Source organism: Lactuca saligna, chromosome 3 (genome assembly GCF_052625555.1).
Source record: "Lactuca saligna cultivar CGN05327 chromosome 3, ASM5262555v1, whole genome shotgun sequence".
NCBI lineage: Eukaryota > Viridiplantae > Streptophyta > Magnoliopsida > Asterales > Asteraceae > Lactuca > Lactuca saligna.
In genome coordinates, this window is record NC_136419.1 from 52260710 (window position 1) to 52270786 (window position 10077).

Genomic DNA, 10077 nt, shown 5'->3' on the forward strand with positions numbered 1-10077 from the left:
TAAATCTCCAGAATAACATTGTACTTTTATTAATTTTTTATATTATAACTTCATATTTTCAATATTATGTGGTTAAAACAATCATTAGTCACAATCTGATTACTAATTAAAGAACCATATTTACGGAATTTATAACATTCGTTCTTATCATTTGAAATCAAAGTAAATTTGGTTCATCCTTTCATGAAGTCAACATTAACTTCCAAGCAGTTTTTGGCGATTCCTAATTAAAATTTGCAATAAATTACGTTTATGTATACATATTCATATGGTTAAGACTATAATGTATCTTAATATTGAACGTAAGAGTGTATAAATAATGAAAAGACAAAAATAACCTTCTTTTGTGCTGTTTAGTTTTCCATTAATTCATGTATAGGTAAAAGGAATAAAGTGTTGTCAAATAAGGCTTTTATGTTTTTCCAAATTTAATAAACCGTCAAATAAAATTAAATGACCATTTTATGTCTATATTGAAAAAAATCACAATAATCATCAAATTTAACAATAAGCTATATTTCTTATCCCCTCCCCTTTAGTATTAGTGACAACTGATTAAACCTATTATAAACTATATATAAAGAAACATTATAAATTAAATAAACAAATAAACAAAAGTACATTGAAATTTACAGAAATGGTCCTTATATGTGTTGTATGTGCAGGAAATTACAAAGTAATAAATAATTTAACAGAAATGACATAAGAAAAATGGTCCCTCAGTTAAATATAAAACTAAGTTGCTACAATCGGTTATTGAACATAAGCATGTTGTTATTATTGTTCCTTCAATTAAAAATACACACATTGACACACAGAAATTGTCCATGTTGGTCACACACAGAGAGAAAGTAAAATGCAATAAAAGATTGTATGTATGTATAAAAATACAAAAATGACCCTTGTTATAATTTTTTTAATACTTCAAATTTACAGGTTGGTCCATGTTATACACTGATGCACAAGATTGTATAAAATTTAAAAATAATCCCACCTTGAAGCAATTAAATTCCATAACAATTGAAGGAAGACCTCCAGTTGTTGATGAGACCTTCGTCCACGATTACAAAACCTTCGACATAGTTAAACTTCTTGGAGCTTGGTTGACCATGGAGGGAGATGAGCTATTCTTGATCATGGGTAAACACGTAGAAGTTAGAATACAATACATTGATCCATCTCACCTGCAGGTAATAAGTAATTAATTGTCACTTATCATAGAATAATAAGTTAAGAGAGAAGAGTAATGGGCCATAACCTAAAAAGAGTGAGAAAATGACATTATGTTTGTCGATGGAATAATAATAATAACAATAACTGGCACATCAACAACACAAACACAAATGCAAACACAAGCAGGTTTTGATTGGTTGAAAAAACTTCATATATCGCCATGAATTGAACATGAACATGGACCACTAAATCATTCCTCTTTTGTAAATAATTATAATTTACTTTATTTTCTCCAAAATTGTATTGTATTTTCATGGAAAGAATATGTAATTAAAATAGTAAATTAAACATATGGAAAGAAATTAAAACATACTCTTTGAGGGGAAGCTTCCAATGCAATTCTAGCCCTTGTGATGATCCCAAATTGACCTAGCCCCCCATAACCGCATGGAACAACTTTGAGTTTTTATTCTCTGCGCACATCACCACCTCTCCTTTTCCTGCAATTGCTCACACAATAGACCATTAATCAATGGATTTGAATGAATTAAGTTATGATCTGTATGGTGGTGCACTGTTGGGTTGTACGGTATACGAAAGTATTGTAGTAGGCTAAGTATCATTTTAAAAATTATGCATGAAAGAGGATGGTGGAATTCATTAATTACCTGTAACGACATTGCCCTCATGAACATTGCTAATCTGAGGGCCACGGTTGAAAGCTTGCTCACTATGAAAATTGCATACCGAAACCGACAAATTTAGCTACTAAACCAAAATAAAGACTCTCACAGGTGATCATGTAAATGTACTTCTCTTAGACATTTCATCGAACACCTTTAGATCACTCCTAAATCTACACATTTACCATGGATTGTCACAAAAGAATCCTGATTAAGATCTTCAAATACAACAAAAAAACAACAGTATAATAAGACATAAGAATACGAATACAACAAAAACAAAAACCAACCCCTTTTTGCCTACTTACAAAAAGCTGATTTAATTGGATATGAATAAAAAAACATCATTCAAGGTTCTACTAAGCCTTGAAACCAAAAATCCAATATATATATATATATATATATATATATATATATATATATAAATAGAAAAGAAGTGAGCGAGGGGAAGACTTTAACCTAAATATAAAAAAGTAATGACAAACCTGCACATCAAAACCATTATTTAGTTATCATCCCTTAAGAAAAATTGAGCAGCGAGACAACGAAGGAAAGATACAGACGGTCGAAGGATAATTCTTAAGCGAGGAGAGATAATGGTGGTGAAGGTGAACGGCGTAGGTTTTGTCAACAGGGAGAGATTTTATAAATGGGAAAGTTTGAAATGGAATCCAAATTAGTAACTGTTGCAATCAAATCCCTAATTTGTTTCCTAATTTTTAGGAACGAACTAAGGACGAAGGATATAGGCGTGATAATGAGTCAAAAAAAGCAGGGGCAATTTTGGAAATGTAGTTGGATGATAGAAGCGGGAAAACTCGATTGGAGGGGGCTAAGAGAATGCCACCTGGCATAAATGTACTTATTTATTAGATTAGGATTCAACATTCCAAGGATCGTATATATTCATGCACGTGTTATGTATAAAATATTTTTTAATAGATTATATAAATAAATATCAGACTAATATATATATATATATATATATATATATATATATATATATATATATATATATATATATATATAGAGAGAGAGAGAGAGAGAGAAACACTATGTTTATGTTGCTATTATCTAATGAATGGTGTATATTTATATTGTTAAAGTAATTCTAATATCAATATTAACGTTTGATTATTCATATATCCATTAGAATGTTATTATTCTATTATAAATTTATATTTTTGCATTTTTGTAGTAAGTTCTAATTTTAGTTTTAACATGTAACTATTCATTTATTTATTGTTGAATAATAACATAAAGTTGTGAATACAAAATTCATTCCAAAATAATAACATAAAAATAGTGTTTTTACGTTCTCATACTATTTACTATTTTTATTTGAACTGTCAATTTTTAATATAAAATTGTCAAAAATACTATTTTAAATGATATAAACGATTTTTTATATGTAAAAATAAATAGATAAGTCAGTAATAAATAAGTATATAATTTTTTGTATTTTTATAGGCATAAGTTGAAACTATCAAACATTAAAATATAATTTAGCAATTTATTTCATTTTATACCATATAAACAAAGCTAAACATTTTTTTTATAAAACTTGATTTTATAAACAAATAAGCTAATAAACATTTTCACAAAAATAAACATAAATTATTTTAAATAAGGAACTCCAAACACCTCTCATAATCATCTCTAATCCTACTCCAAACTCCATTAATTTCTCTATTTTCTAGTTAAACCATCTCCAATTCATTTTTGAGTAAACCAATACTAATAAAAGAGTAGTTCTTTTGTCATGTGTCATCATATTATACCTCTTAATTAATGTGTTGTCACTTGTCAATCTATTAGTTATCTATTTTAAATTTATTAGACAATCATCATTAATGTGATGCTATTTGTCAATGTATTTATTTTCTATTTTAAATTTAAATTTAAAATTTAAATTTAAATTTTAAATTTCAATTTTATATTATTGTTTTCATTAATTTACAAATAAAAATTGTCTAATATATATATTAAAAATTAATTTTAAATATTTATTTGAATCAACGATTATAATTTCATATAACTAATAAAAACATCTCTTAATTAATAATTTATTAAAAATAATTTATTAATAATTTTGAGTTTTTACTATAAAATTTAATTAATTTTATAATCGTAATTCCCACGGATTATAAAGTAGTGGATAATATAATTCTAAATATGGAGTAATCCTTTTTATTTGCTTCAAAATGAAAGTGAACTTTCGTTTTTCAACTGTAGACCTTTACGGTTTAGATTCATCATTTTCTTTTTGTTTTAGTTAACTAACTACAATTTAGATGATATTAATTAAATACAAATATAAAATAAAATATTTTTATATTGAATTTATATAAACTTATTAATATATTTTAAAAATCTAATATTCGAAAGGTTTTGATAATTTTTATAAATTGAAGAAACAAATATACTAAAGAATACATATTTTGAACGAAAAAATTGAGTAGGCTAGTAGGGTTTAAAATAAAATAGTATTTGTTTTATTCTTTTATTTTATTTTAGAGTTAAAATTTAATATATACAGGAGAGTTGGGACTTTTGGAATCATGAAGATGATATAAATTATAAGCCTGAAGTGATCCAAGTATTAGCCCAAATATATAAAAGTTAGCAATTGAGCCCACATTATATATATACCAGCCCCTTTACATTCCCAATCCAGGAAAGGAAGCAGATTCGTATCAAGAGCGACGAGGGAGATGAACTGAAGCAGATTCGTATCAACGACTAGATACCTTCGCAACCCACAGCTACAGGTTCCATTTTTCTTCAACTTTTTCTACTTTCGTGTTTCTTGTTCATGTTTCTAATTGTTTGTTGTCTGGGGTCATCGTTTGATGTTAATAACCATGTTCATCTAGCTTTTCTGATTATGAAGTATCTTGATTTGTTTAGTCTTATGACTTGGATTTCTGAGGACCCAAAGTTTATATGATGAAAAAACCGATCAAAATTAACAAAAGGTTTGAAATCAGATTGCTTAGAATGACCAAAAGATTAGAAATGAGATTGCATGCAAGCTGTTTGATCAAATGCCTGAGAGAGATTACCTTCTTAATATGTGATTACATTTCCCATTTTCTTAAACATTTAGCAAGTGAAGCTTCAATTTTACAATTAAGCAATCGAAATCAATTGCCTTCAAAATTGATCCAGTGCTTTTTGAATTCATTATCAATAAGAAAGCTGACATGGCAGCTTGCGTGGACTGTTAACATTACAGAAATGCTGATGTGGATACATCATCATGGAATTGTTCACAAGTGTTGCTTCTTGTTTTGCATAATACTCCTACAAACTGTATACGGGTACTTTCTTTTCTTCATTCTAGTATACACTTGTTTTAACAAGTCAGTTACATTTTAACAACTTTTTCCAACAATTATTTTTTAAAAATATTCCAATTACAGGGCTAATTTGGACATTTTAAATGTCGGGGAAGAATTGCAAAAGGAAACCCTACCATTACAATCAGGATCCCGTGTCTACCAACTTCAAGGCCTTAAACCAAATCATTGGTATGAAGTGAAGATATCATATCCTGCTTCTGTATGTATATTATATATTAAAATAATAATAATAATACATGATCTTTTAGCTTTATTATTATTATTATTGTCAACAAAAACTTGTTATATTTAATATCAGATACCCGCTAGCTTTTCATTACAACTTAAAAAGGAAAATCCAAACTTTGAACTGAAGCAACAGAGGAAATTACTCAATACTGAAAAGTTGATTTTCAAGAATGATGATGAAGACTTACAAAACAACCAGGTTTAAGCTTAAATATCTCTTTCATTGTGTTTTATTACTTTATTTTTATTTATTTATTTTGAGAAGTAGTAATTTAGATTTCTTGTTTTTTTAGAGTGGAATGTATGTGATGTTGACTGTGGAGACTGAGGGGGTGGTTGCTATCCCAAATGGAAAGGAGAGGGAAATGGTTATATATAACATAGGTAACTTTTATTTGGTTAACACTAAATTTACAAATTTAATTACTTAATGAATTTATTTTGAATGGCAGTTTGTGATGAACTAATGTTAGGTATTCCACACAAGGCTTGGTGGGTTGTGATGTTTGTAATTATTTGTTTGGGTGTGGCATTTGTGATCCCATCTTTTCTTCCATCATTTCTTTTAATAACAACAGATCGAATGCCATTATTAGCTTCCAAGAATTCCTGACTTCATTCTTCATCAGTATGCTCACAAAGTGTATTGGAAAATGGAAGATTTTGATACTTGAAGCAGGTTTGAAAGTTGGCAATTTTTGGGATTCTTGATCATATTTATGTTTGGGATGTTTAATTATTTGAGAAAGTTCATGTATTATGGTAATTAAGTGTTAGACTTTGATCATCATAAGGAACAAAACTAAGTTGGATCATTTTTCTTTGAGATGGTTTCAATTTGAAAATCTCCATATATACTATTTATATTGTAAGTCATTATGTTTTGCATATTATGTGCATAAAACATTGTCTTTTGGGGTGTCGTTTTCCTCATATACTCGGGAAAGTAGTTTCGACTTTTGAACATATGCTCATGAAGCATTATATCGGATCATATTCTAAACTGTTATTTTGATTTTTTTTATTTTATTATAATTTATCGATTATTTGCTATATATTGCTTCGTAACAGCCGTAAAATGGCACGTACTTATATTTCTTATGGTCTTTAGTAGTGTCTTGTTTTTAGTTTACAAGTATTTTCTAAATTTAATGAAATAGGCATTTTAGCTTATTGAAACCATTTTATGTTGTCAAATAAGTTTTCATTTACCACTCCCCCCTCCCTCTCCCCACACACACACACACACAAAATCCATAAAAAGCAGTTCCCATTCCCATAAAATTCATTTTTTAGAAACCATACTTGAGATTTCCTTAAGAAATTTTAAAAGTGTAAACAACTCTACTAAGTAACGCCATAATCAACATTTCTTTTCACCAAGCACCAAATAAAAGGATAAGAAGGGAGGGGAAGATAGTTTGGGGAAGACGTTGGCATAGGTGGCCTCGAAAGAAATTACACCACCACAAAATAACCCACATACCCTTAAATGAATAGATCCATTGATGGTTTCATTTCTTCTTACGAAGCACCTATTCCAACAGCTCCAACAAACATTATCTTTCTTTCCCATTATCCTATTCTTCTATCTCCAAAAAAAAAAGCAACATATATCTATCAGAAAAAACTTTGATCGGAATAAGTTTTGTGATATCTTTATGAGACATATATTGGAAAGAAGTTGAGAGAGGTGTGCAGTGTGCTTGTTTTCAAATGAGGTTAGTTCTTTTTTATAGGCATGATGAGGGAAAACGGGTTTGAAAGGGAGAATAAACGGGATTCTCTTTTCCAAGAATAAGAAGGTAATTATAGTAGTATGCAGAGTTGCAGACGTTTTACTGACTTATTTGACTTATTACTACTAATGGAAATGTGACTTTAATAATTGTTCATTAATATTCAAAATATTTAAACCATTTTTCTTTTTACTATAACAAGGTTGAAGGTTAAACTTATTTGCACGTTTGTCTACAATGTGGTCTTATAGTGGGTTGTTACTTGTTACATAAATATTTTTTATTAATATATAAAAGCTTTTTTATTATTTTATCATTTAAGTAAAATTATATGGACGTTTTTATTAGTTCCTACTTCCTACTGATATTGCATATTTGTCTACAAACGTGGTCCTTATATGGACGTTTTTATTTGACGATTTTGATCCATGTGCCGTTCAACTTAACAACATAGGTGTTCAATTGTTATACGACATTTGTCCTTGAACAAAAATAAAATAAAAAACAAAAAAAATCAATATACCAGCCCAAAATTATATTTTTCTATATTTTTAATCAATGTTTATAGGGAAATCTCCAATAAAATCCTATAAATTTTGGTCCGGTTTATGTTTTAGTGCTAAACTAATTTTTGTTTACGAAAAAATCTTAAAAACCGGCAAAAGTATGCATTTTGATCCTTTTTGACCGGTTGGAACCGGCAACAAATTAATTTGAGATTATTTCATAAACTGACATAAAATATTGGGACTATTTCACAAAATGATCTAAAATATTGGGATTTTTTTGCAAAAAAATATTAGAACTTTTCTGCAAACAAAAATCATATTATTATTATTATTATTATTATTATTATTATTATTATTATTATTATTAAAAATATAAACAAGTATACTAATTTTTAAATTCATTATTATTAATATTTTTAATAATACATATAAATACACTAAAATAAAAAAATATATTAAAGAAATTATTTAAATGTGAAGGTGGTGGTAATGGTAATGCTTTAAACATTGAAATCATGAATATCTGCTTGTATGTCCTCAATTTGTATATAATCATTTCACATTTCTTATTATTGTTTTCAATTCAAAATATTAACACTTAACAATTTAAAAAAAAAGTTGTCTATTTGTAAAATTATGTATAAATAGTTTAAGACAAAAGGATTTCTCACTTTGTATATAAAATTTCTTAAGGTAGAATGATTTCTTTTCAAATCCAACAAATCCACAATAAATATTTACATTGGTGGCTCATAGGGGTGTCAATTTATGACACGACACGACAAAAATACACGACACGAAACAAAATCGGGACGAAATCAAAATTCGAATTCGTTTTCGTGTCGTGTTCGTGTCAAGTTTAAAAAACACAATGTCGTGTCGTGTCGTGTTCGTGTTTACAAATCCACACGAAATTGACACGATTGAGCATGTATTTGTCGTGTTTTCGTGTTTGTCGTTTTTATCGTGTTATATATGATTAAATATGAATTAAATAAAATAATAGTTATGTAATATTATCTTTTTCGTGTCGTGTTGTGTTGTCGTTTTTTAATTGGTTCGTTTTCGTGTTAGTGAAAAAAAACACGACATCGTGTCGTGTCGTGTTCGTGTTACAAAAAACATTGTCGTGTCGTGTCGTGTCAGACAAAAACACGACACGATGGTCCGATTTGACAGACCTAGTGGCTCATATCAAAATTCGAAAATATTAACTAGAATATTTTATTTAATAAAAAGTAATATGATCTGTTTTGCTTTATCACACTATATCTGTTATGTTTCCAAAAAAAAAAAAAACCACAAGGATAAAGTTATGAAAAAAAGCAACACACATGTTGGTAATTCAAATACTTATACACAAGACATACACGCATATCACATGCTCACTATTTGTAAACAATTTGAAAAATCGGTAGCTTCTTTTAATTTGTTATATGTTAATATTCTGAATTAAAAAAATAATAATAACAAATGTGAAATGACCATACACAAAGTTAGAATATACAAACATACATTCATGATTTCAAAGCTTAAAGCATTACCATCCGTCCAACCTTCACCTTGATAAAATATCTTTAATATTTTTTAATTTAAATGTGTTTATATGTATTATTAACAATATTAATAATAACAAATTTAAAAAATAGTATACTTATTTATATTTTTAATATATTAATAATAATTATTATAATAATAATTATAATAATAATAATAGTAAGGTTTTTGTTTGCAGAAAAGTCCCAATGATTTGGGTCAATTTATGAAATAGTCCCAAATTAATTTGTTACCGGTTCCAACCAGTGAAAAAGGGTCAAAATGCAAACTTTTATCGGTTTTTGGGACTTTTTCGTAAACAAAAATTAGTTTAGGACTAAAACATAAACCGGACTAAAATTCTAGGACTTTATTAAATATTATAATAATAAGATTTATTATGTGTATATGATTTCTTAATTTTATAATGTTTTTATTGTACACCGTAAATTTAGTTATATATCAATATAATTAAGTATGAATGCTTTATGTATTAAAATAACTTTGCTATTTTACAATATATTATTTTCATGATTTTGTGATTCTGTATGTTCTTCCTATCTACCTTCCCATTACATACAAGGCATAATTCATGTTCTTCCTATATATCATCGCATTACATACAAGGTATAATTCGATAGTATTGAATCATTGGTTTCAAGATGTAATATTTTAGGATTGATAGAAATACTAAAACAAAATCCCCAATATATTTATGTGACTTTTTTATGTGTTTTGCATTGAGATATAGAAATAAGAGAAAATGACAAAAATAGCTATTTACACTAATGATATTACAAAAATAGCCAAAAAATATCGAAATTACAAAATTAGCCAATGATTT

General features: G+C 27.6%; 1 protein-coding gene and 1 long non-coding RNA gene across 4 annotated transcripts; one reads left to right on the plus strand and one right to left on the minus strand.

The window, feature by feature from the left end:
• Positions 1–907: 907 nt before the first annotated feature.
• LOC145033669 (uncharacterized) lies at positions 908–2476 on the minus strand. The gene is made up of 4 exons (XR_013677643.1): positions 2342–2476; positions 1842–2074; positions 1547–1673; positions 908–1184 (listed from the first exon to the last, which is right to left on the minus strand). It is a non-coding gene; the product is annotated as an uncharacterized LOC145033669 (long non-coding RNA).
• Positions 2477–4520: 2044 nt separating this feature from the next.
• Positions 4521–6337, plus strand: LOC145036546 (uncharacterized). 3 transcript variants are annotated; one of them, XM_078985007.1, is made up of 6 exons: positions 4521–4627; positions 5070–5179; positions 5282–5420; positions 5520–5648; positions 5743–5833; positions 5902–6337. In XM_078985007.1, the coding sequence occupies exons 2-6, from the start codon at positions 5097–5099 to the stop codon at positions 6060–6062; spliced, it is 603 nt and encodes a 200-aa protein (XP_078841133.1). In that variant the 5' UTR covers positions 4521–4627; positions 5070–5096; the 3' UTR covers positions 6063–6337. The 3 variants fall into 3 exon arrangements, with proteins under 3 accessions (XP_078841133.1, XP_078841132.1, XP_078841134.1); XM_078985006.1 differs by having other exon boundaries at positions 5095–5179; XM_078985008.1 differs by having other exon boundaries at positions 5095–5179; positions 5923–6337.
• The last annotated feature ends 3740 nt before the right edge of the window (positions 6338–10077 follow it).

What these genes read in the sequence shown, in the direction of transcription:
- LOC145036546 (XM_078985007.1), top strand. Translation starts at nt 5,097, where the DNA reads ATGCTGATGTGGATACATCATCATGGAATTGTTCACAAGTGTTGCTTC. An exon ending in CTCCTACAAACTGTATACGG is followed by an intron (nt 5,180 to 5,281) that starts GTACTTTCTTTT and finishes TTCCAATTACAG; the next exon opens with GGCTAATTTGGACATTTTAA. An exon ending in AGATATCATATCCTGCTTCT is followed by an intron (nt 5,421 to 5,519) that starts GTATGTATATTA and finishes ATTTAATATCAG; the next exon opens with ATACCCGCTAGCTTTTCATT.